At 43.4% G+C, this 27,950-nt stretch overlaps 1 protein-coding gene across 1 annotated transcript in view; it reads right to left on the minus strand.

Moving 5' to 3' along the window:
* PAPPA (pappalysin 1) overlaps positions 1–27,950 on the minus strand; it is a 249,920-nt gene that overhangs the window by 53,555 nt on the left and 168,415 nt on the right. Inside the window, exons 16-19 of the mRNA XM_067542149.1 lie at positions 20,474–20,587; positions 20,087–20,222; positions 16,477–16,690; positions 6,497–6,665 (exon numbers count right to left, since the gene is read on the minus strand). Of these exons, the coding sequence (XP_067398250.1) occupies positions 6,497–6,665; positions 16,477–16,690; positions 20,087–20,222; positions 20,474–20,587 (633 nt within the window). The remainder of the gene's footprint in view (positions 1–6,496; positions 6,666–16,476; positions 16,691–20,086; positions 20,223–20,473; positions 20,588–27,950) is intronic.

Consider the following 27,950-nt stretch of genomic DNA (forward strand, 5'->3'; position numbering starts at 1 on the left):
CCCAGAATATTAGCTTTTTTCTGCAACTGCATATATTCATATTCAATTTGTGATACACTATCACCTCCAGATCCATTACAGCCACCTTACCAGTTATTCCCCATTTTGTAGTTGTGCATTTGATTTTTGTAACTGTAGTACTTTGCAATTGTCTTTACTGAATTTCAGCTTGTCGATTTCAGACCAATTCTCCAATTTGTCAAGGTTCTTTTGAACTCCAATCCTGTCCTCCAAGTACTTGCCACCCCTCCCAGATTGGTGTCGTCCACAAATTTTATGAGCGTACTCTCCATTATCCAAGTCATTAATAAAAATATTGAATAGTACTGGACCAAGGACTGACTCCTTCGGGACCCCACTAAACATGTCCTCACAATTTGACAGTGAACCATTCATAACTACTCGTTGAGTATGGTCTTTCAACCAGTTGTGCACCCACCTTATAGTCAGTTCACCTAGGTCACATTTCCCTAGTTTGCTTATGAGACTGTCAGGTGGGACTATGTTAAAAGCTTTCCTAAAATCAAGGCATATCACATCTATTAGTTTCCCCCATCTACCAGGCCAGTAACTGCGTCAAAGAAGGAAATCGGTGAAGTTTGGCATGATCTGTTCTTACAATCCATGCTGGCCTTTCCTTGGAATCCTTTCACCCTCTAGGTTCTTACAGACTGATTGTTTAGCAATTTCTTCCAGTATCTTCCCAGATATTGCAGTTAGGCTGAGTGGTCTATAATTCCCTGGGTCCTCTTTGTTCACCATTTTAAAGATAGGTACTATGTTTGCCCCTTTCCAGTCCTCTGGGACCTCACTCATCCTCCCGACGTTCTCAAAGAGAATTGCTAACAGTTCCGAGATCACTTCAGCTGGTTCCTTAAGCACTTATCTAAACATTCTTTAACCTGTTCTTTCCCTAATTTGGCTTGTGTTCCTTCCCCCTGTTGTTAATATTAATTCTGTTCAGCATCTGGTCACCATTAACATTTTTAGTGAAGACTGAAGCCAAATGGGCATTAAAGACTTCAGCCTTCTTGAGGTCATCAATTACTAGCTCTATTCCCCACTAAACAGAAGACCTACACTTTCCTTCCTCTTCTTCTTGCTCCTAATGTATTGAGAGAGCCTTTTCATTAGCCAGGTCCCAGACCAGTCAGAGTGTTAAAAAGCATAATCTGAACACACTGAATTGTACCCACAAGCTGGGAAGTAATATAGCAACTCCAGCCCAGGTGTTATACATTTATGGAGGCCCACCCACTCTGCCACTCAAGAGGTAGTCAAGTGTGCACTGCACTAGCTAGCAATTCCTGAAGCGCTTCAGCATTAGCTGTCTTCTGTACTAGTCAAATAACATAGCTGCAAGCAACAGCAGCCTGTAGGAAATGGGAAGTGACTGGGTCATTGCCCTGGGGCTTAGAAGACACCACTTGTCAGCAGTGCACTTATTCTGTACTTATCTCTGCCTCTGTATCCTGATATGGCATGATCATTCTCTGCTGTGTAACAGGAAAATTCAGTCTGTGTGCATTCGGCCCCAGGCTTCCCTCCAGTGGAACCTACCCAGATCTGGAGGATCACCCTGTTCAGGATAAGAAGAATCACTACCATACTTCAAACCCTTTGGCCAGTGCTCATCATGATTAAAAGCCTGTTCCATTGTAGGGAAATAACATATTAGAGTGTTCAGTCATTGGCTTCTCAGCTTATTCCAACAATTTGTTCCCTAGTTTGTATGGTGAGGGCTCCTGGTTTTCAAGGTCATTGATACTGTACTCTAAAGCATACCTATCATCCACCATCATCACCTTAATGAATACTGGAATGCCCATATATTTGTGGCAACACATTACAGTCATGGTTTCAGGAAAGGAAAGCAAAAGCTAACTTATTTGTCTAAAAGTGCAGGGGAAATTTAGATTGTTGGATTTATAGTATATGTATCCAGGGTACCAGGGTTCACAGCCCTCCTTTTGCAAAATGTGCAAAAGGATCTATGAAGACCACAGGTGGCCAGGACCTCACCCGAAGAATGGCCGATCCAGTAGTACAGCATTCCTTAATTCCACAGCGGAGCATTAATTCAGCGGCAGCACCGGCCCTGAATCATCTGCATCATCACATCGGGAAGCACCCAGACTTTCCCTTGCAGTTCTACCAAAGTACTGACCAAGCACAAGCTTGCTTAGCTGATGGGATCTGTGAAGGCCACACAGCCCAAGGCAGTATCTATGAAGCACTTGGCTTTTGCCGTGGGTTTATTAGCTGTCACACTGGGCACTTTGTGTTGCTTCAACTAGCATCCCCAGCCACTGCTGGCCTCAATACTCTGCCTTCCAAAATGAGCCTTACATACGGAGAGATTTAAAAAAGAAATACAGTCACACAGTGTCTGGTGCAGATTAAACAAACTAAAACTCAGCCAGTGTCATAAACATTTTGTTTCTTGGGATTTTCGACAGCTTGTGAGAATCCACGTCCCCTTCCTGCTGCCCGAGACCCCCGGTCTGCTCCTTCTTGAAGATACGTTTCACGTGTGAAGTTTCCTCTCCTTAGAAATGAACAGCTGTGTGCTCTCCTCTAAGTACTCTTCCACTGCTGCTCACTACTGCGCCTCTAATTGAACCCACATGAGCTGTGCTTTCTCTGCCTGGCATGATTGATGATGCCTTTGCACAATACTAAGGAGCTGCCGGGGTTTTAAATAATACCTCTCAACCGCAGCAGCGGTGGCATCAAGAAGAGATGGCAACAAATAACCAAGTGAGTGGGGCTTTTAGCAAAGGATAGACAAAAAGGGATTGGGGAGGGAGAGAAAGGTAATGACAGTAGAGAGGAAAGAGGAAAAGAAGAACAAGAGAGATGAAGATGGGAGAAAAAGAAAGGTGGGACAAAATGAAATATGGCTAGGGGAAGAAACAGATGTAATGGATAATTAAAAACGGCCCTATGTGGGAAAAGGTGGATTGAGAATTTAGCCTCCGTCAGCACACAGCACTTCTTTTGTTGTCGATATTGTTCAGGGAGGTTGAGAGACAGTTCCAATACATAGCGATGAGATTGCTTCACTTCTCTTCACTGCGCATGGATCGCTGTATTCAGGTTTCTGTCACCTGACGGAATTTGTCCTTCGATGCCCTCCTCTCAACAGAGTAGTGACTGAATGATCTTCCTGCCTGAGGAATGGGTACGGACTGGGACTCAACACAGACCAAAAGGCTGAAAAGTTTTTAGCTACAGAGAGGGAGATTTTCAAAAGTGCCTAAGGACTGACAGAGATTGACTTTTAGTGGTACTTCTGCTCTTAAATCTTTTTGAAATCTGCCTTTGAATTCTCTGTTTGGTCCCCCAAAAAGCTTTACCCTGAAATATCTATGAGAAATTTAGCTCTGGTCCTTAAATCAGGGAGTGATCATCAATCCTCTTCATCAGCAAGGCAGTCCTTACTGTCTCTCCCTTCAGAAGGCCACAGATATTCACAACTCTCTTTCAGATGCTTGATTTCCTCCCCTACCAACAGTACCTAGCTTGTTCAAAGCTGCTTCCTTTCCCCCTTCCTCCAGTTTCCTTCAGACTTCCAGCTGAATACCAGGAACATGTTTCCAGTTCTGCACTAAAACCATTGTGCAAATATAGAGGTTCCTAACCCAGGGCACAACAAGGCCATTGGTTATAGTCAACAATCCATGCGTCCCATTTTACTTCCAAACTACTGTCAGCAGAAGAGAAACTGGAAGTTGGGAAGCAATTGAGGAAGAAAAAATAAATAGAAGGAGTCTAAACTATGACCATTAAATTCCAGGATTTTTCAGAGATTTTATTTCTTGCAAGAAAATAACACAAATTCCAGCATAAAGCACCTGACTGCAATGAAATAAATTAAATGAAATAAATGCTCCTGTGGGGAGCATGATGAGATTACCTAAGCACAGGCATAACTTTAAGCATGTGCTTAGATGCTTTACTGAAGAGGGATGGATGTAAGCACTTGCTTAACTCCTTTGCTGAACTGGGGCCTTAAAGCCACATGCACGCTACAATGAACGCACAGAATATAACAAAGGCAGAGCGCCTTTTGGCCTACGTTTTGTGTGTTTTTTAATTTTTGGTTGGCTCTTTGGGAGAGAATTGTTGAGAGCAAAGCGTGGGGTGGATCAGGGTTTGGATAAGAGCGCTGTGGCAGACAGTGAACCTCCTCAGCTAGCGGAGTTAACATCGTATCATATGAATCAGATCAAGTCCTGAATGCTCTTGGGGGGGGAAAGCACACTCTGAAACCAGGGTTCTCTGATCAAAAACATACAGTAATAATTGGCTTAAATCTTCCCCATTGGGGACTTTTCCCATTTAAGCAATGTGGTGTTGGTGAAACACTTTGAGTTGTTTTATTTGGTTTGTGGATTCCTGTGTTCTCAATGTAAAGATCTAGTCCAACTATTTCCCTGGTCAGTCATTCAGGCTTGTTTGAGACTTTGTTTTCTAGTCTGCAAAAATGCTCAGCTGGAGCTAAGGTTCTGCTGCTGATGCCAATTTGGATGGAAGAGACCCAGCTCATGGGGTCCTGTATTTGTTTTGTAATTGAGTTGAAAGGGCTGACTCATTCCTCTCCACTTTATCTCCTCCTTAGTGAGCTTATGAAGAGCGCAGTATTTTACAAATACAGGCAAGCTGCTGAGTGTGGCCCTTTGCCTTTATATTCTTCCCCACCCCCCGCCCCACTTGCTGCCCCTGCCACAGAATGTGGAACACCTTAACTAAACCACTGTTTCTCTTGCATGCAGGACCAATTGGTTTTAAATAAACAGATGTGAGAAGAGGGAACCAGTGTGTGTGCGTGGAGAGAAGGGATGGGCGAAGAGGAAAAATCCACAACTTTGCCCCCAAATTTAAGATGAACCCAGGGATGTTCTGGATGTGGGAGTCATGGGACACCCCCACCCCTGCATTAATTCTCTACTCCCAGGGAAAACTGGAGTGATTTCCACACTCTGATGAAGTTCATCCTCACTTTGAAAAATCATCTCTGCTCGGGGAGGACGTCTGCCTGGCGCTCACAAAAATACTTCTGAAGAGCAAACAGTTTGGCTTTGGAATGCACCAGATTGTAGCAAGTGTCAGGTATTTGGGGGAGTGGAAAAGGATTCCAAGGAGGGTTCTCCAAGAGTCCCTCTTAAAGGCTTTCACCCACACTCCCAGTAACTCACATGAACGCTCTCTCTGCCATGCTATCAATACACTCAGTCGATTTTTCAGGAACAAAGTATAAATATTTCCAGCACAAAGTTAATGTAAATTTGCTAAGTGGTGTTGCCTCCCCTTCTTGGTTTTGTTTAAACAGGAAAACAAATGAACAGTTTCCCCCATCCCTTGCCCTCTCTGCCATCACATGCACTTGTGGGACTGGAGGCTTATCTCCCCATTAAGGGGAGGCAGCATATCACGGTCTGAACCACATTTTTTTAATCTGAAAAAACCTGGATACATTTTTCCCCTTGCAGTCATTCATATTTGTGCATCTCTGCACTGTCAGGTTCTGGCTGGAAGCAGATGGAATGAAATTCTGCAGAAGAGGCACGCCTTGTGACATTATCAGGCCAAGACAAAGGAGAAAACACCAGAAATCTCACCAGAAAGCTTGTGCGATTCACAGTTCAGTTTTGCAGACCCAATAAGATCAGATAAGGTCAGAATAACTCTCTAAACATTTGGGAGTTTATCCAAATGTCAGAAACATTTGAGGCTCACCCATCATTAGAACATGTTCCTATAGAGTAAAATTACCTCCTTCTCAAACAAGACGACATACAGAAGACACAGATCTATCTATCTAATCTTGCTATAGCTGTTTGGCTGTTGGGAAGGAGTGTAGCCTACTAGTTCAAGCATAGGTCTGGGGATGAGGATAACTGGATTCTATTTTTAGCTCTGCCAATGACTACCTTTGTGGTCTTGTGTGAGCTATTTGGCCTTTTTGCGACTCAGTTTCTCCAATGGTAAAGGGAGGTAATAATACTTGCCCACTCTCTCTTGAGTGTTATGAGTGGCAACTAAATTATATGTAAGGTGGTTGGAAATGCTCTCACAAAAGGCTTTTCTATAATAAGACTCAACTTTTTATAGTCTGTGTGATGAGGGCACTTCCAAAGCTTTGGAGTTTCTATTCTGATAAACACTCACAATTTAAGAACCTTCTGTGAAGCTATTCCAACTTTCTGGGTCCATAAAAACGAGTTGGAAATCTCATGAAAACAGGATTTCTTTGAGACTTTGGACAAGTCCTACTGCTGGATCAGACCAGGAGTAGTACCATGAGAATGGACTTTCTTATGGTGTTCCAGGATTTCTGCTGCTGAGCCTGGAAAGAACTAAGAAGTGCAGAGGCATCTGGGAAAATAACATGTAAAGGGGTTTGAAAAAGACTTTGAAGTTTAGATGGAAGTGTGGGTCAGTTCCTATTTTATCCAGACTTATTTCTCCTTCTGGAGACCCCACAACACACCTGGCTTTTGAGGAGGTCGTCATCTCGCTGTACTAGCAGAACGTAGCCCATCTTGCAACTCACGCTGCACTGGGCCCCATTGGAGAGTCCCCCACTGGTGCAGTTCAGCACAGCATTCTCAATCTCTAGCTCTTGGCAGTCAGTAGTTTCACAGGAGTAGTGGACACAGCTAGTAAAGAAACAAGAAATGGCAACTTTAGTTCATTTGTGCAGGACAGGGCTAGACTGACAAATCCTTCAGTGGAAGGGCAGCACATAAACGTCACACAGCTTGTATACTGAACTAGTTTTGCAAAACTGTCCATGAACAGCAGGCATCATTCTCCCTCTTCCTGCTGAAGTTGTGGGTTCTGGCAATGACATTTTCAGCAAATTACAGCTCCTGTGCATGTGAATGTAATGTTGATGCAAGGGGCCAGGTTGTCGATGCTTGAGAATGACCTTTGGTTTTTGTACAGTATGCACAGAAAATGAACAACGTGTGCTGCAGCATCTCAAACTTCCCTTCCATGCCCCACCACATCTTGCCTTAGAAGAACCGTCTTCAAGGTTTAAGGAGCTTGTTCCGTCTCCATGCCCCATTCAATCTTTGGTCTCTGCTGAAATTACAAGCGTCAGCTCGTACCAACAATGACGGTGTTTTTGGGGATGTAGACAACTGTCTATTGGGAACTGGATTGAGATTAACATACTCGCCACAAAGGACACAACTCCAGTTATGTAGCAACCAATCAGCTCTTATCAGTTAGAACAAGCTCAGTAGTATGCTTGCCTTTTCAGATCGTGCCAATTGTTGCCTTCCTGTCCACAAAGCATTTGAACAGATGGAACCCCTCTGTTGCCTTGCAGGAAGTGATATTAACATTTTAAACAATTTGTAAAATAACCATTTTTTTTTAAAGTGTGCACAGAAGCTCGCAGCAAAGTCTTTCATGTCTATGATAACCTGGAACTAGCAAAGCACTTAGACATGCTGTAAGCACGAGAGATGTCCCCCTGACTTGAATGGGAGCACTTACATTCTTAAAGTTAGGCACGTGCTTGAGGGAGGCCTACATTCCTGGGATTGGATTCTCCCACCCTGGGATATGTGTAATTCCCACTGAAGTCAAGGAAAGGTAAATGTATCAGGAGGGGGGAGAATCAGGCCCTTGGAATGTAAAACAGTTATCACCACCTGAAAACGTGCTGAAGAACCTGAAAAGGTGGGTGTTACAGGGAAGGTGGTAAAGAACGAAAATACTGCACACTCTGAAATGGGTTACATTCAAAATGTCCCTATCTTTCAGGAAAAAAGGGTTAACAACTACTGAAAACGTATCCAGCTCAGGAACCTGAGCATTTACATGATGCTTTTTACATGGTCAAAGCGTTGTACGGACACTAAGTAACTACCTCATGACACCCCTGGGAGGAAGCTGGGCCAGTGCAATTAACCCCATTTTAGAGTTGGGGAAGGAGATATAGAAAGGGGAAATGACTTGTCCAAAGCCACACAGTGAGTCAGAGACAGAGCCAGGTTTAGAATTTGGGACTTCCTGACTCGCAAATCAGACCAGGACACAGTATTGTGTCTGTATCGAATCATGTCTCTTCCAACAAGGAAATAAACCCACCTGGGAAGTAACCTACTCCTGGAAGCCAATCATTTCTTGCTTCTTGGAAGCTCTTCACTGGAATGAGAGGGGCTGCTTATTTCCTCTGCATTCAGATGGACACCATGGGCCAAATTCTGATCCCTTTCCTGTAGGTTGCTGCTGCCCAGCCTGCGTAAGGTGGCAGCATCTGAAAAGACGCCTCCACAATTCCCACTTCGGACCAAACTCACAATGTATAGCATCTCACTCCCTGGGTGGTCCCACTGAAACCAATGGGACTGAGATTCTCTCTTAGCAGCACTCCCTTGAGTAGTCCTAGATGTTGCTAACCTTACTTTAACATTGAGCAGCATCTTACTTTGCGAGTAGCCTTTTAACATCAGTGGAAATCATTACTGAAGAGGGTCCTACTTCACATTCATAAAGGTGTCGAATCCGGCCACTAAAAAGGTATGGATATTGAATACAATATCTCGTCCACTCCTAACTATACATTCCAGTCACATGGGTGCATTGAGGCTAATCGTTATTTTGTCTTCCTCCTTTTTTGGAAGGTAATGTTTTGTATGTGAATTCCTGCTGCCTTGGGGTTTCACTGACAAGTTGAGTGGCTGAGGAAAAAAGTGACCATCACTGACAGTGCAACACATTGAATAAGGAGAAATCTGTTCTCAAAAGTCGTGGTTGTGAACCTTGGTCCACTGTAAATCTTGCGGGAAGAATGAAGCCCTTTTGCACAAAAGTCAGATAAAATAAAATACAAATAAATAAAATAATAGACTCTTTTCAGTAAGTATCTGATGTGCACCAAAATATAGTATGTTGAGGTTATCCTGCAAGGCTGGAATTCAGTGTGTCACAGGAAGAAACAAACCTGAGAAAATCTAGGGTCAAATTCTGCTGTCCTTTCACAAGTGCTAATCTGGAGTAACTCCACTGTAGTCAGCAGAGCTAGCCTTGATTTACATTGGTGGATGTGAAAACAAGAATCTGGCCCCCATGTGACCATTGATGAAGGCTTAATAGTACAGAACTGAAACGCCAGAGACAAAAACATTCAGTAACACTTCTTGTGAAGTTCCTTTTTCTGTTTACAAGCACCCTGTGGTTTAGCAAATGGCCAGGGAACATTTTTAGCCACCCCCTTGAGGCTCCAGATTATGCTTTGATTAGCAGGATCATCCAAGCAACTCTCCCTGCCTGTAACTCTATCAGAATGACATCAGTAAAAAACAATGCAACCATTCATATTTTGTAAAACAACAACTACCACTACCAAATGTTTCCAATTTAAATATTTCTGGTTCTCTTGCTACCAGTTCCAGTATGGTATCAGCTACTGTCAACTGTTAATCCCAATGAATTTTGGAGTCATCTTCCTGAACCGAGTGCTGCAAGTGCAGAATTAAGTCGGATAAACAAATATATACAAGAAAGACATTCAGACAGAACCCTTCATGTCCATATGCACAAAACGGTGGGCTGCACCATTCCTTTTCCAGGTACTACCTTGTGCCAATGGTAAAACATGACACGCGCAAGAAACAACACATTCCAAAGGAGCAAAACAATAAAAAAATCTGAGAAAGAAACAATTTTTTATCTTAATCCATCTTCTTCAGTATGGACAATAGTTATTCAATTAATGCCTTAATGAAACTTTGCACTGTTCAACTGAGGATTGCTAAGCAGATTTCAAAGAAGTGTATTTTACAGAAAGGGGAACCAAACTACAGAGAAGTTATGATTCAATATTTTCAAACGAGGTTTCTAAATTTGGGTGATTGTTTCAGTTTAATTTTCAGAGGTGCTCAGCACCTGCAGCACCAGCTGGAATCCCAAGCAGCAACAGATGCATTAAACTCCCCAAACGCATTTAAAGTTGTGCACCTAAAATTTGGGGCACCCAAAATTAGAGACTATGTGGCTTTGATCTTCACTATTATAGTTTTGCATAGCCTGATTCCTGCTTACTCATCTCTCTGAAGATACCACTGGTTTGGAAACATCAGGACTGTTGTGTTACTATTTCCATCCTTTCAAGTACCTTGTATCCAAAGCTCTCTAAGCTCTGACACTCAAACGTGTGACATTGGCTTTTAACATTTCTGGAAAAATCAGGAAAGCATGGAAAAGTATGCAGAGGAGGAGAACTATGCACTTCTCCAAACTCATCCACCTCTTTGCAGACTAGGGATCTTAAGCACTACGAAATGGTGAATTTTATGAGATTTCTAGTACTCTTGATTTCAGCCAAGTTGAAAATATACTGCAGCAACAGTCTGTCTCACAGTGTGGCAGTCCCACTGCCACCAATTGAAACCAGGAGGAGAAAATACACGTGACTTTGTTACAATATATATTTAACTAGAGTATTTTGAGCGTCAAAGAAAATTTGAGTTCCATTCACATCTATGCTGAAGTTCTGAATTAGTTCATTTTATCTTTTATTTTATCTTATTTTATTTTTTAATCTTATTTTATTTATGTTATCTGAACCATTTTGCCCATCTCAAATCTAAATATGCTCAGCACTTTAGCTCCAAATTGTCACCCCCCTCTGCTTATATTGGCCCTGATTCAGCAAGGCTCTTAAACGTGGGCTTATCTTCAAGCATGTGCTTAAGTCCCACTGGAAGTACTTGACATCAATAGGACTTAAGCATATTGTTAAGTGATCTGCTGAATGGAGGTCCCAGTAACACAATCCTGGAAACATCTGTACTGTAATGTGTTTGTACAAAATTATGACAATTAATAGGAACTCTTCCTTCCTTACATAAAAACAAAACAACACCTCCTGCTTTGTAAAGCGTACAGCAGCCAAATATCTCTTCCTAACCCTGCGGTCAAAAACCTTTTTCCAAGAACTCATCCTAACACTATGCCCTAATTATTTAAGTAATTTCCTGAGTGATCTCTCTGCCAAATATACTTGTATAGACAAGCACAAAGACACACAAATGCACCCTCATATTCTACAGGGGGCCAATTCTGACCTCATTTTATATAGATGTAACTACCTGTGTAGTTGAGGATAGATTTGAGGCTTAGATCTTAAACATTTCTCTCCACTCTGATTATATGACAACACACACCCACCCTCTCTCCGTGTTTCTAATGTTGTCATCATCACTATAGTATCACTGACATGGACACAAGAAAGGAGAGATGGACATTTCTTCTGGTCTGTCTGAAGGGTGCTTGTCAACTGATAAAAAGCAGGTGCTCTCTCTTCACTCAAAACAAAGAAGGTTTCAGCGAACTTTAGTCTTTTAGAAAAGGAGATGTCTGAGGCGGCTTCCCGTTATACTGCTGGTTGCAGTTACACAGTTCAACAAAAGAAAGATTTGTATTTTTTTGGTCTTTTTTAGTTTCTTTTCCCCAGCTTTCCACTAAGATCTTGTTGCTTTCTGTGTTCTGAAGCAGACGTTCGGAATACATCTGAGGCAAATATCAGAATTAATTGTAGGGAGGGGTTTGTATGGGTCAGGGGATTTGGAGTGAGGGTCAGAGCCTTTCATTTTAGGTTCTCTGCTTCAAATCCTACCCATGACAGCGATCAGAAATAGCGGCCAGCTGGTGGCTATGCAGTGACCGGTGTGAAATTGAACTCAGCCCAGTTTCCAGAGGGACATCAGTGGGAATTGTGTGTACCTATTGATAGGAGTGAAATGCAGAAAAAACCCCAAATGGTGAAAATAATTACCTGAATATTTCAAAGCTTTCTAAAAACTGAGTGAACTGAAAGGAAGGAGAGGCATGGTTTAGTGACTAGAGCCACTAGCCTGACTGGATATCAGGATTCATGGGTTCCACTCCAAGCTTTGGAAGGGGAATGGTTCACAGTGGTTAGAGTGGGGGGAAGGGGGCAGGTGTCAGGACCCTTGGGTTCCATTATCAGGTCTGGGTGAAAGTTTTTCCACCTGGTTCTCCTGCTCTGTGAAATATCATGTCCAATGAGAGTCATGCTGAAATGAAGACCTCAGAACGATCAAGCTTCCAAAACACCTCTAAGCCCTCAAGGCAGCTAAGCAGTGTTTGGAAGGTGTGTGTTAACAACTGGACGCTTTGCAGTTCCTCCCTGTGAAAATGTGTTGGAGGGGGGGAAAAAAAAAAAAAAAACACTTCACATTCTAGCTTAATAAAAGCCAAATGATGCTGTTTGCCAATTACCAAAACAGGGCAAAGGTTAAAATCTCTCTGAATTATAATACAAGTCACAGGCCAAGATTTCTATGATTAACAGCTCTCTGAGAAATTCATTAATTTCACCAGACGCAAGTTGACTGCAATTGCGTAAAATGACAGAAAGCAGGAAAGGCGGAAACTGCAGCAAAATGAGTGAAGAAGAGGTGCATTAAATAATCGCGAGCTTGAAATTGGGGGAGGAGAAGAGGAAAGGATTCTTTTTTGTTTTCTCTTTAAAAATGAACAGGAGGGACTACAAAAGATGGTTACGTTTGTTATGCGTGTGCAGATGATTGTCTTTGTAGTTTCTTCTTGAAGAAAGAGAGCAGAAAAGAATTGAGACAATGAATGAAAGGAGGAGAGGTCACCTTCCTAAGGGGGTTGTGTTGGCCCATCCAAGAGAGAAATCTCTGATGGAAGGAATTCTTTTTAGGGCAGGGGTGAGGGGAGGGGATGGCTTATTGAGGAATGGTTTATGCTGGCTCAGGTATGCCAGGTCATGCACTTCTGTGGAAGGAGCTGAGGGTGCATGGTTTCCAAACTGTGTTTAAACAAACTGTGGTTCTGTTATTCAGATCCCGATTATTGAACTCAGGGAGCTGAGAAGCAGTTTAGAGATGCTAACTTTAAAAAAAAAAAGGTTTTTGCCTACAGCACTGATCCGTGACATAAAAAGTTGTTGAGTGGATATATGTGTATACAGGCAGAGATTTATATGTGTGTATCGCTACATAGACATGACTCAAAGGGGTAAAAAACACAGCCCACCCTGCATAAGCCAATTCTTGGCTGCTACAGCGAGGTTCATAGCAATAAAACAAGGGTCAATGGAACTGGGAAAAGCAAACGTACTTTCTTCAAACTATAAAGTACATACAGTGGTGACAAAGTTATATAACAAGAAAACATGCAGTACCTGTGCTAGAGAACTGCATAAAACAAGATACTATTGGCTTTCTCACAAACGGGAAACTTATCTTCATTATAAACAAGGAGTCAATGGAGAACTGTAAAGCTGAAATGCTGTTGTGAAACCAGGAATTGTAGCAGTTGAACCTAAGTGTCTGCCTAAGATGTGAAGCTGTTGTTTCTTTTAGAGTAACAAAGCCATGACAAAGTGAAGGAACTGCCCAGATCTTCTTGTGAACAAGGTATACAGAGGTTGCCATGAAAATGTCAGCGCTTAACAGTGGGCAAGCGAGACACCACACCGATTCCCTGCACCATGAGAAGGAAATAACGATAGTACCTCCAGCTCAGGTGAGATAACTACTGATTTTTGCAATCACTGTCCATGTGTCTTCATGGAACTATGGTGTCTACTGGGTAGATATCTAAAGAAATTCTTATCTGGGCCCTGTTTTCAATCTCTCTTACGCTAATGTAAATAAAGAATAATGTCAGTGAAATCAGTGGAGCTGTGTAAGTATAGAACTAGTGTAAATGGAGAATCAGGCTCATGACATTGGCTCTGAGGGTGTTATGTGACAACCATACATGTCATTTTGACAGCAGAACAGCAGGAGGGGTGGGTACCACAGCTGAAAAATCCCATTGTCAGCTGCACTGGAAAAAGAAAATGAGTGGAAAAATAAGGAATGCAATTTCATAAACATTCCATAAATGGCTTATAAATTAAGGTTTGATTTTCCAAAGTGCCTCCGGATGTTAGGAGCAGAAATCCTAATGAATTTCAATGGAACTTGTGCTCCGAACCTCCTTAGGCTCTTAAAATACCACTCTAAATATATGCTTTTAAAAGAGAGAGGGAATGCATGCTTTCTTCTCAGTTATTAGGATGCCCTACTCATGTCAAATGGGAAAGGTACACTCATCCCCCAAATAAAAGCTCTGTGCACCTCTAAAAAGAGATATATTTCTCTTCTCTTTCACTTCCATATTCAGACTTTCACCAAAGCTTATAAGCCTCAGTATATCTGAATGCAAAATACGCTCCAACCAAAATAATTCTCCTTGAGGTGAGGGGAAGAATCTTTCTTGCATACTGAAACCAAAGGGAAGGCAAAAATATCCATGTTTATCTAAGGAAAATGAAGGAGGAAAATCTGATGCTTATATCGGGGAAGCAAATTTCTAACAGGAGTAACATCATCAAATGAAAGCTACAGGCAAAGAGAGTGGGACAATGGAAAAGATGGGCACAGAGACAGCTCGTGGAGAGAGATAGTGCATGTGTGCTTGTGTGAGACCAGCTGGAGTCTACTACTGAGGACAGCCCAAATGGGAAACACATCAAGACTGCTTGGCAGGCTCTGCAGAAGGGAACACGAAACCCACATGAAGGTTCTAATCTGATTAAGAATTAATTTAAAAGAAACCCTCTTTCTAATCCATCCTGGATTGGGTAAATAAATGAAGCAAGAAGATAGCAGCTAATTCTCAGAGGTCTGGGCAGTTCCTCATTTCTTGGCCTCTTTGACACCTATTTTAACACTCCTTTCCCCATAATTTGCACTCATTCAAACCATTTGTTTTTTAAGGGATGGGGGGTGGGGAGAACTATATATGGTCATCACAAGCAGTCTCACCATGCAGCGATTTGCATTCCCACCATTGGGGCCTGAGTGTAGTGAATGGAAAGACGCCTGTTGGTTTCAATCCTTCTTTCAGAAAGTCTCTAACTCCTTACTTGAAACTGAAAGCTTTATCCAGAATCCAGCATTTAGCCATAACATGGATGTCTCTGAGTTTTACTGTTTCGAATAGGTGAGACTCTTACTTTGAAAGTTTGGGATCAAATGGGCTGAAGCTTAAAAGGGGGTCAGCCATGTGTCATTAAAAACATGGAGAGAAGACAGAGTGGGCAATTGTTTTTCTTTTTAAAGAAATGTTTCAAAAGATTAGTTTGCTCTGTTGCAGCTGAAGTCTTGCTTAAGGGGAAATGTTTTTTTTTTTAATCAAGGAAATATCTTTTCTCAATACACGGCACTTCTAATTTCACAATAAATGGTTCAATTCCTACTGAAAAATAGCGAGAGAGAGAGAGAAATGGGGCACTGTTTTTGAGTCCTCTCAAAGTCCACATTGCTACTAGCTACTTCCCTCCAATGGGTCTCTCGCTCTCTCTCTCTTTTTCTGTCTACCTCCTGCACTGGGAGTTGGCCAGACTTCCAAACTAGACCTCTCATCTGAAACTTGATCTTGCTGTCTTCAGGCCTCTGAATTTATACAGCTTATTGCACAGAATGATTGAATCTAGGTCAGAACACACTGACTGAATTGATTTCGCTATAGATATCCTTTTTTTCTTCTTCTTCTTGGAATAAAAGCGAGGTCCTGAAAAACCAGGCAGGAGTGCTATCAAAAACCTGAGAGTACCGCTAGGATCCTAGAAGGCAGAGCAGGGACTTTTGAGAGAATGCAACTTGTTTGTTTCATTGTTACTGCTGCTACTGTTTGACTATTGCTTTTCAACTTTGTGTGTGCTTGAAAAAAAACCCTTGTCTTTTATGGTTCTTGCTAAGTTCTCCCCCACTTCCTTTCAGTGCCCTGCTGAAAAGATCCACGAGGCTACAGAGACAGGGGCTGTGAAAGGTCACAATCTCTGCATGATGCTGCAAAGCAGAGATTGAGGGGGATAGGTGGTGACCTATTGATATGTATCTAGTAACGACAATAATCTTATTATAGTGCCTTTCATCCTACGGGGCCTCCAAAAGCTGTCCAGACCATGGGAATGAGCCACAGAGCGTTCTGGGGGCCATTGACTCATTTTATAATCAGTTGGAGTGGAAGGTACTAAGCATCTACCACAAAGTGATGAGTGCTTTTCAGAATCAGGCCTAATGTAGGCACAGGAATCACTTAATTCACCACGGACGTGCAGCATAGGAACACTAAAGCAGTTTAGATCAAGGACTGTATTGTGAGCGGTTAACTTGACTCCTTATTGGAGAATGTGTATAGAGCCAACTGGCCACAAATCCATCTCGTAACAGAGGAGGGAGGAAAACGGAGGAGGAAATAATTTACTAACAGTGTCCCGGGTGGGTTAAATGTCCCATCCATCCCAGTCAATGAGAACACTGCTGTTTTTACCAACAACACAAAAGGGTCAGCAGAGTTCATCTGCCTCACCCCTCCTGTCTCCTTTTAACCCCTTGATCAGACCCACCGGGCCTGGAAGTCAGTGGGTGGCTAGAGGAGGAGGCAATGTGCTGACAGGCTCACCTCTGCTCTGCTGGGCTGTAGGTCTGTCCTCTCTGACAGCTGCTGATAGTGATGGGGTCGAAGTTGTGGAAGGAACGTAGGGCCACCCCGGAGATGGCCACAAGCTGGGAGCTGAAGCTAATGAGGACAGCCTGGGTGTGGTAGAAGGGGTGACTGAGGTCATGGATCACAGGGATAATCAGAGGATTGTTCCTGCAGCTGAGAACATGGACACCTGTCAGAAGAGACAAGACCGGGGAGGGGGTCAGTACTTTGCACAATTACACCCACATGCCACCAGCACTTCAGAAGCATATAGCCATTATGGAAAAGCCCTACAGACTTTAAGAGTTATAATACAGAGGGTTTTGGGAATCATCCCCTCAAATTTAACAGAGGAAGATATCCCTCCTACAGAATTATAAAGGATGGTCCAAACAACCTGTAGAAAGGCTTCCATTTTCTCCAGCAAGTTCTGTAGGTTTCTAGAATAATTTCTTCTGAATCCTACTCCACTTTGATGGCACCCTATTAAAGCAGGAGCAACTACATTAAAGGCAACGGAGTTACACTGTTGTTAAAACAGCATAAGCAAACAGATGGTTAGACTCTTTGTGCTGGGCACTGAAACATGCAACTGCGCAAACAGAATGGGTAGCTTTGTGCAAAATGGGCAGTTTACCAGTGGTTTCTTTGCAGCTGTGTGCAATTCCCCACGGGCCCCAGGACATCCACCAGTTTGTTTGTTTGATCATTGTTTTTTGTGTGTGTGTATGTTTTTAAACAAAGTAGCTTCTTGTTTTCCCCTAACAGGGCAATACTGTGTTGATGAATCAGGGGAGAGATACAGATGTGTGCTGGGGGAAAGGGAGGCTTTAAAGGTGATCCTGATGTGAAAATAAGCCAAAGATGCATGATGTCTGTCCATTTCAGGGAGGTACCATGCGCCATCTTCAGAGATGCTGAGCCGCCCTCTCATCCCATTAGCTTCAGTAGGAGAGGAGGATGCTCAGTAACACTCAGGAGCAGCTCAGCACCTTCTGGAAAGTCTGTGGGCCAAATTCACTCCTGGGGTCACCCTACTGACTTCATCTGAGTCACACTTGGAGTGAATTGGGCTGTAACTCCGTTAACTCCAATTTGGTGCACCAGCAATGAATGTTCAGCCCTTGCACCACCGACTTCAGCAGAGTTGCCTCAAGGATGAATTTGGCCTCAGCTCCATTCGCCTCAGTGGAGTTCACCAGTGATGGATTTGGCCCAGTGCCCTTGGCTATCCCAATACACTTATGAATCTGAAAATAAATTCTATTTGTGTGTTGAACTGATGCAGAGAATCCCTCCCTCCCCCCTTTCAGGTTTCAAGGGGGGAGGGTAAGTATTTTTTTTCCTTAGAAAGTGATTTCCAGTTAATTAAGACAGGCTTCTGATCATTTTCTTTAAACCTCTCTCTTCAAATCACTCTCTTTTAAACTGCCCTCGCCCTTCTTCCAGCAATAATAATAATAATTAATAAAAGGCTTCTCTTCTCCTTTGATTTATATCTGAACCTGAAATAACCTCTCTGTCTGTTGCCTCCCAGAGGTCTTTTGATACAAGCTCCCAGAGGAATGGTGCAGGTTTCCCACTTAGAAACAGGTGCAGTTAATTTGCAAAATGCACTCCACTGGAATCCCGGGATTCCAAATACCTTGGACATTTCTGCTTTCTTTGATGGAAAGCCCAAAAGTCCTCACTGTCTCAGGCTGTTTGTTCATTTTGGTTCAATTCCTAGCAGTCAGGTGCCTGAAACAAAACAGATCACCACAACTGGCACTACTGATTGGTACTTTAACTTCCAGCAAGGGAGAATGGATCATGGACACTGAACTCTCTCTTTCTCCCCTAGACGGAGCCCAACCAAGACAAAACTGGGGCATATTGGTCAGAGCCGCAGGGATGAAACCCACCGGCATGGCTGTCTAATCTATCTGGTTGCATGACTTATATTTTTCATATGCTGTCTTAGTGGGTAAGAATGCAATCCTCATCACATTTTCTCCTGCAAAGTCCAGAAGACACAATAAAAATATGTTCTAATCAATGTAGCGAAATCTGTTGTCTCTTTCTGCCTCTTTCTTATACCTAAGGCTGTCTATACATAAAAGACCAAAAGGGGCAATTGTGATCATCTAGTCTGCTCCCTGTTGAACATATGCCAAAGAGCTTCCCCAAAACAATTCCACAATGCTCCTTTCAGTTTAGGTATTGAGTTTGCCTTTATTAATTCAAGCACACACAGCACAAGGACACAGACTGGCTCTGATCCTGCAGTCAGTAAAACAGGCACTGAAGTAAATGGGAGTTTTGCCTGAGTAAGAACTGTTGAACCTGGGCCCTGTATATTTCTCCCTTCCATTCAGCTAAAAAAGCAGCCTAATCTGCTCTCCACTGGGGTGATCAGAAAGGTTTTTCCATGATGAAGACAGTCTCTTTACTATGAAGATTTGCAGGCATCACTTTGGGGAGTGTCAAACTCATGTTGCAATTTCTTGCAGGATTTCAAAACTTTGCCCTTGATCCCTGTTTTTCCTTTCTCTCCTCCACACTCACTCAGTCTGTCTGTCTCTCCCTATAGTTGTATGTTAAATGTTAGTTACCATGGTCAGCTTGCTGTCATTTATATTCAAGAAGGAGGCAACTATTATACTACTACAAGTCTCTCTGCTTTGAAAGGAGGAGGATGCTACTGACTCAAAGGGCGCTGTGTACTCCGGGACTGTTGCTTAAAGAAACCTGTCCAGCTAGAGCAATGCGCTGGGCTTATCTATGTAGATTTCATTCAGTGCTAAATAGGAGTCGCGACATAAATTCTTGTCCCCTCCTCTGAGAATGAACCCCCAAGAGACTTGCCTTTGATTCATACCCAGTGAATGTTCCTATGTTTAATTTTGAGTGAGAAACCTGTCAAATACCCTTTCTCCCACTCTGGTCTCCCTCCTCCTCCTCACAGCCAGAAAGGGGTAAGAAAATATAGAAAGGGGGAATGATTTAGCAAAGAGTCTGAAGACAATAACAATCCCTCTGCACTCCAGCCATCAGAATACCTTGAAAGGCAACCCCCTCTCATCCCCTCTCCGGAATATGGATAACCGTAGCGGCAAATGACCTTCAGGTTTTGGGGGCTGCCGCCTCAACAGAAGTCACTTACAAAGGCTGCAGAGACGGCAGCCAGAGACATTATGAGAGATATTCAGAAGGGCTCAGCTCCCAACTTGCTGAGCTCCTTAGAAAACCTGCTCATAGTGTCCACACGGAAGCTGCTGGGTGATGAGCATTTTGAAAACAGGGCTCTTATTTTGATGCCTACAGGGGAACTGAGCACTTCCAGAAGTCTAGCCCACAGTGATCAGTTGCTGAGTAGTCTCAGTGGGCACCACAATACTTGACGAGCAGCACAGACTTGCAATAAACCCCAGATCTTGGAGCTTGAAGTGGGTACGTCTTCTGGTTGGCTCTCTGCTCCATCAACACCAGCCTGATGGTGGGAAAGCTGAACAGGGGTACCAGCCTTACTCTGTGAACTGGGCTGGAGAAAACCAAAGAAACCTATGGAAGGAGAAAGGCAATGCTCAGTGACAAACAATCTTACCAAGATCATGGCTTTGCTCCTTGGTGTCAAACAGTTGCACAATGATAGTTTCCTGCTTCTGATCCAGGTAGTCGGTTCCATCGGTGACCAAGTGGACAATGATGGCAGCAGCTACCATGGGCTGAGAAAAATAAGCCTGGGAGAGAATAAAAAGAAAACAGAGATAATCAGGTGCAGAACTGGAAGGGTTCTTGTTTTTAATTTTTTTTAAAGCAACACCTGAAGCATCACAATGCAGTGGCAACTCCCATCACAAATCACACAGAAGTCTTCTCTTCCAATCTGTTCGCGTGTCCATGCTCAAAACTTTTTTTTTTTTTTAAATGCTGCAAAAATGATAAGTCAACGAAAGGAATGTCATTGCACTGGTGAGTGTGCATGTCTTACCTTGAGCCAGAAAATGGTCTGAGTCGTATGTGGATACGGGAAGTTGGCCGTGCAGGGATACCAGGCGTATTGAGACACCACGTAGCTCAGGTCCATCACCTTGGTTCGGCACACCTGACCGACAAAAGGAAATGTCAAAATGGATTCAGGATGAAATGAACATGACTGTCAAAAGTGGTGGTGGGGTCTATAAGAACTGGTAATAACTGAAAATGCTGCTTTTAATATCATTAGGTTATTAAAAATAACAATTTTTAGGTCATCCACACCACTGGGCTATTCCAAAATGACACCATGAATGGGAACACCAGACTCATAGCAGCACTGTGTTTGCCAAAAGAACGTTTCCCCTTCTGATAGATCGGTTATTGATAGATCGATAGATAGGATATTGTGGATGCACCCATCACTACCTAAACACTGTGTCTTTCTATTTAAAACCCACATGGGCTTTCTCTTCAGGATGGCTACACATGACCATATGAAACTGAAAATACATGCAGTCAGGAACGCATTGCCCAACCCAAAATAGGCCCTGATAGGAAAACGGTGATCTTGTTAATCTCTTTAATCAAAATCACATCTACAATTCATCCCATAGCACCCAGGGTGAGGAAGAGGTGAAAATCTGATGGGATTTTCTGCAAGCCTTTCTTTCTGGTAAAGAGCAAATATGGTATATCTGAGATGATGGAACAGATGAAAGGGGCTAAGAAGGGTAAAGGGATTTAAGTGCATAAGAAACCCGCAGCACAGTCAATATGGAAGACGTGAAAAATAATCTTCAGGAAATGAAATGGATTTTCTCTTGAAACATCACAGCTAAGTGAGATTGTTTTTTAAATGTACATATGTGGCTGTGAATTACTAGCCCCTATAGTGCTGCCTCTGGAGTGGATGAATAGCAAAGCTGCAGCTTTTGAACATTAAAACTACAACTGCATTTGTAGGATGTCTTCCATCCAAGGATCTCAATGCCCTTTACTGATGCCCCTCTGCAAACTCAGTAACGTTATTATTTGGAATACATGAAGCACAGAGAGGTGAAGTGTTTTCCTCATGGTCACACAAGTTGTTAGCAGAGACAAGAATCCAAACCTGGAGGCCAAGGCACCCCAGTCGATTGTATTAACCACTCGACTACACTCACACTTCCAGAAATGCACCACAGAGACGTTCTAAGACCCTGACTCTGCAATTGGAGCCACAAGTGCAGACCCCTGCACTAGGCAGAGCTGTGTTCCGTTGAGTGTAGTAGTGGGTCTGACTGCAAAATTGGGGCCTCAACTGAGAACTCCAAAGACCTTACGTTACCATTCCCTTAAGCCACGCCACCATTGTTGTTGTTGTTGTTGTTGTTGTTTTTAAATGGGAACTAAGCGTACTAACAGAGCTATTTTGATAGTGAAAAATACACTGTCCATTCAGTAATTGTGCACTGAACTCCGTTCCCGGTGTCTGCAGGCAAATGCTGCAAGTGCTTGGAATGCTTGGGAATGGAGCAATCAGATTGGCCAAAAGTGAGGTAATGACTTCTATCATTTGAATCCCTGAAGGCCCAGTGCAGAGGAATCTATGGACAAAACATAAATCAGCTTTAATGGGCTGGCAGAAGATTTTTAGTTTATTTATTTTTTTTTAAAACAACTGGGACCAAACTTCATTGACGCTAGCCAGTGGATAGTGTTACATTTTACAACAGTGCAAGACTTTACATAAACTATCTTTGGCATTTGAAATCCAGTCCAACAATTCGACATGTATCATTTCGCAATGCTCCTTTCTTGCATTTTCAGCAGCCTCTCGCTTGTTGGGAGCATGGGGTTTATTTTAATACCTATCCGGTTAGGAAATTTCTCTTACCCACATCTGCAATTTAAATGGTCATAGAACTCTTTGACATGAACAAAGGTCTCATTACTTTTGTATGGTTTTGTTCTTATTCTTCTCTGTCTACTAACTCTATCTGCCTCAAAAGCTGGTTGAGAAAAACAGGAGAGTTGGGGTTTGGCTCATTTTAAATGCCACTTAATAGATGTGTGAGAACCAATATTAAGAACAGGCTCAGACCTTCACCAAAAATTTGAACAAAATCCAAAACAAACCAGTACTGAGGTTCAGAAAAACTCTGATAACTTTTAAATACCTAGTTTTCTTTTTTTTTGTGAACCATAGCTCTTTCTGGTTCTATCTGGGACCGCAAGCAGAATCCTTAACATCTCACAGGAAACCTGCTCCTAGGAGATTTCTAGTTCGATTTTGCCAATGCAGTAAATTTGGCTAGTTTGAAAAGGGTTCAGATAAGCATCCAAACCTTCTGAGGCTGACCCATCACTACTTACGCTAACAATTTAAAACATTGCGGGTGATGAAGATCAAGGGGAAAGCTGTGCTTGACAGGAGTCTGAGCAAATCTAATCAAAATGGTGTTAAGACTGGTTATAGCAGCCTCCTCTGCCCTAGTTGTACCATTGTTAACACTGCCTTAGCAATTTATAGCAAATTTCCCTACTGTGGATAAGTTCCTAAGGATTGTGCCATAACAACCGGATTAGATTAACTGTCCCATTCTCTGACAGATTTCACCATCTCAACACTCCTTCTAATGCGCATGGTGGATGGATTCTTTTTTCAGTTCTATCCAATTATTGATTGCCACAAAGTAACTGCAAAGTATTTACAAGAATTACTTGCAGGAGTACCTTCCACGCATCTCCCTTTCAAGTATCCTTGCCAGAGTATGTGACGGCCAACAGCGTCAAGGTGCTCTAGCTTCAGATTTTTATTACTAGAAGCCCAACTTTTATTACTAGAAGCCTAACACTTTTAACCTACAGAATTGAACAACATAGTGACATATGGAAGGAAGGGGAAGACAGAGAGAGAAAGAGAGACTACAGGATGGTACCTAAGGGCATCACATGATGAAATCAAAAACATAACATAGCCATTTCTAACACGGTGGTTGCAAATTCTAAAGAAATCCACCTTTATGGGAAATTAGTTGTTTCCCACTACCCTCCTGCGATGTTTGCAACCACTACACAAAGTGGAAGACAATGCACTGGATAGCTGTGAATGGATGGTAGGGATGAATGGATGTGTTTTGTGTTGGAGAATGTTGTCAAGCACCATATTAATTGCTGTTAAATTGATTGAATGACTAAGTACCCAAATCTTTAATCACTGCTAAATGTCAGGTCAGGAGATCCAAATTGTGTTTGGGATCCATGTGAGTTTACCATGTGCTCCTACAGTATTTGGGGAGTATCTCAGTCCAGTTACTGGAATCCCAGGTCAAACTTCTCCCACGAAAGCTGCTTTCAATTAGAGGAGATAGCAATGTCTGTTTCTTCCAAAGGATTCTAGTCCAGTTTGTCTTCCACCCACACATTTTGTATACAAAAGTGGAAAGAGACTGCTATCAAGGGCAGGGGAGGCTGTGCTATTTTCCCACATGAGGGAATGCCTTGAGGTTTCTCTTTGACTGATTTTATAAAACCCTTTAGACCGTCACACTCATAGACTTTAAGGTTAGAAGGATGGTCATGATCATCTAATCCAGTGGTCCCCAAACTTCTTATGTTGCACTCTCCCTTATCCCTGTCCACGTCCCTCCGGGAGCTAGGGCTGGGACCAGGCCCATGGTCAGGGCCGAGGCTGGGGCCGGAGCCGCAGCTGAGTGGGCAGCCAGGGGCCAGGGCCAGAAGCGGAACTGTGGCCCTGCCATGGTTGGGACTGGGGCCTTGGCTGGGCTCAGGTGAGGAGCAGGGCCAGGTCTGGGAGCAGGGCCGGAAGATGAACCACAGCTAGACCGTGGGCAAGGCCATGGACGGGGCCAAGGCCCAGGGGAGAGGAGGTGAAGGGCATGGCCAGAAGCAGAGCCACTGTTGGGTAAAGAGGCCAGCCGGGCTGGGAGCTGGGGCTGAGAATGGAGCCGCAGCTGGGCCCAGAGCAGAGCTGGGGTCAGAGTGGGGCCGAGTGACACTCAAAATCGGCAATTAATAGCAGCTGTACCTGTCTGTACCAGGAGTTTGAGCCAGTGCAGATACCCGGCTTGGTGGCCTCAGATGGCTGTACATGGGACAAATCTCCAGTGCATAGACAAGACCACAGTATATGATCTGGTCTGTTCTCACTTCCTTTAAGTCAAGACTTGCTATTGGTAATCACAGCTGCACCAGTGGCTCATCCTGTGGCAATGAGCAGGGTGAATTTTGGGTGGGCCAGTTTAAAGTGGATGCAATGTTTACATAGACTATGCTGATATGTAGCGTCGCTGTGCACTGTTAAGGGCTTACTGCTTCGTCCTGTAGAGGGGGGCTGCATTTCAGCACTGGCCTAAGCTATTCCTGTTTGAAGGATTACAGTAATAAATAAAATTGCTTTGGGATCCTTTGAGACAAAACATGCTGTATACGGAACGGTTTGCGAAACATCAAGCCCAAAATCAGTACAGAGGGTTCTACGGTTACAATTCACTGTGACGGGTATAGTTGTGCTGGGACACAAAGTCCCGCACAGGAACTGTAGAAGGTGTTATGGATCTGCTAAGCAGAAGACCATGATTCCCATCAACCCTCTCCCCATAGCACATCCCCCAACCATCAGGCCAGGTAGATGGAGAGGCAGACACTCCATGAAGATCCTGAACCAGCAAGTTTAAGTGATCTGGAAGCAGCAATGGCATGGCTAGCCAGGAGTTGTGGGGCAGAGAAACCCAGACAGCACTGCATCTGCATACAGAGGAGGTTGCAGCAGAAGCCAGGGAACCCCTGTGGAGCAGGGTGTCACTGTGAGACATGAAGCCAGGACCAGCTCCATGTGGGGCGTATGGGGAACAGCAGAGTCTGGGCAGGGAGCTAGTGCAGTGGGACCCCAATGAGAGAAACACCAACCCTAAGGGAGCCTGGCCTGGAAATCTACAAGCTCCTAGCTGCTTTGCATAGAAACTGGACTGCAGGAGGTACCTCAGCTATTCGGCCTGAAGAGACTAAGCCCTCGATTGTACGGCCCCAAAACAAGAATTGCTATTGCTCGTTTGGAACTGGAACTGTCTAAGCTCTGTTACTAGCCCTAGTCAAACACCCTTTCATTTTAGCCATGTGTCTTAAGGTATGTCTGCACTGCAGTCAAACAGCCCCTCACCCAGAGTCCTGGGAGCTTGATCATCGGGCAACGGGCCAGCGGTGGGGTTTTAACTACAGTGGAGACACAGCCTTGGTGGCTTCTGGGACTCACCAGGGTTAGTGCCTAGAAGGCTTAGCAGCTAAAGCACCTTCAATACTTGCCCTCCGAGTCGTGGTTACCCATGGCATGCTACTGGCAACTTAGAAAATGTCTACACAGCAACTAGACACCTCTGGCTGGTCCATGCCAGCCGACTCAGGCTTGCAGGGCTGTTTCACTGCTATGTAGATGTCTGTTCTCAGGCTGGAACTTGGGCTTTAGGAGCCTGTGAGGTGGGAGGGTCCCAGAGCCCAGGCTCCAGTCCGACCCTGGACGTCTACACAGCAGTGAAAGAGCCCCGCAACCCAAGCCAGCTGGCACAGGCCAGCCACGGGTTTTTCTTCGCTGTGTAGACATAGCCTTAGAGGTTTGGTGTACACAGCGTTGAGCAGGTATAATAATTACAAAGGACAGGAACATCTTTTTGACCAACATACGGCCTGCTGGAGGACAAATTTCATGCATTCAGTTGCTGAGGGAGCTAGCTAAAGAATTGCCACAAATAATAATAATAATAATAAACAGTTCCATTGCTAAAGTTTCTAGCTGGCCTCACTGCAGAATGTTCTTTACATTCACCCCAGCAAATCTGTCTGCAGGCCAGCTTTGGAAAAGCCGTGCCAAAGAATCACAAATGCAGACTTAAGAAACATCTTAGGATATCCCTCCAAAATGAAATAGCTAACCCTTTGATGTTAGAATTGGGGTTTTGTCATCTACAGACACCAAGAGGACATATTTTCAAGTGTAGATGTCTATTTTACAGATCTACAATTAATTTTATCCAAGAAAGCTACATTCAGATGCAGCAGACGGTTTTCAGAAAGGCTCCTGCCGGCTTACTACCTAATATTAAGGACAGGATGACTGCCACATACACATGACATGATTCGCCTACTGTTGCACAGTGGGTCGAGTCTGTACTAAAGGTTCCATACTGCTGCAAATTGTTCCTCATTTAGGCTAGGAAGTGGGACTTGGGGTTATAGGAAGGTGAAACTGTCTATACTAGTGATCAGTGAACCATTAAAAGGGTCAGAGTTTGGGTTCAAACAAACACCCAATAATCTGACAGTTTATCTGAACTATCCAAATCTCAGGAGCCTGCCACGCTGGGGTGGAAATCTCACAGGAACAAGCTTACTCATGAGGTATCCAGCAATTCTGCTTCAATTCCAGTCCAGAAATATAAAAAGAACAGCCTCTTTCCTAGTAAGGAGAACCTTTAGTTCTTATCCTGTTCAGAACTAAGAAGTACCGAGGTAAAGTTTATCTGAATATCTTAAAAATTCAGTTCTACTTTGCCTGTAAACCTCTGGCTGAAGATTAAGGGTTCTTTTATTCAGACTATTCAATACAAATTTGTGCTTCCCTTGCCTGTTTTTTTGTACATTCCCCCGGATGTTCAAAGATCTGGAGCAAAGTGAGAAAAACCCATAGCATGGGCACTGTCCTTCACGCCAAAGAACTGTATGCAGCTCATCAACAGCCTGCTTAATTCACTAGAGGCTGTTCCACCCCCTGGGTGAACACATTGATTCTATATTATTCCCAGATTCTGTTGGCTCACGAGTGAGATGAAATTTAATCTGTCAGTTTCACCAACGGAACTAAGAGTAGAATTTGGCTCTGGGATTGGGACTCAAACCTATGTCTCCTGCACAGCAGTATGAAGTCCTAGCAACAGGCGGCTGAACCAGTTCTCAACACAAATAGTTTCCATTTGAATCTGGTACAGCCAATGGCATCTGTGGTTGACAGTTACTGAGCTATTGGTCTGTCAATATATAGACTCACTGTTCTCTTGACTAATTGCCCATTTGATCCATATTATAGCAGTTTTCCTAGCGATGAAACCTAATTTTCCAGTGAGGGGTTTGTTTTGTTTTTTGGTTCATTGAAATGTGATCTTTATACATGTAGAACCACTGGTACTGATCTCACTTGCATTGCTTTTACAGTGGTGTTACTGCATTAGCTCCATGGAGTTACTCCTGATTTGTACTAGAGTAACTGAGATGTGGATAAGTGCCCTTTACGTTAACAGCAGCAAAAAATTATAGTATTTGTTCTAATGGAAACATTACATTATGGAGTGTATTGTACAAACACAGAGATCATGAAAAGAGGTATCTAAGTGGCAGATCCTCCACTGGTGCAAAGTGGTGTCGCTTCCTAGAAGTCCTTTGGTGCTACACTGATTTACATCAGTTGAGGATCTGGTCCTGGCTGTAACAGTGGCTGAAAT

This window comes from Emydura macquarii, unplaced genomic scaffold (assembly GCF_026122565.2).
Source record: "Emydura macquarii macquarii isolate MOO-44397 ecotype Brisbane River unplaced genomic scaffold, CSIRO-AGI_Emac_v2 contig_691, whole genome shotgun sequence".
Taxonomy (NCBI): domain Eukaryota; kingdom Metazoa; phylum Chordata; order Testudines; family Chelidae; genus Emydura; species Emydura macquarii.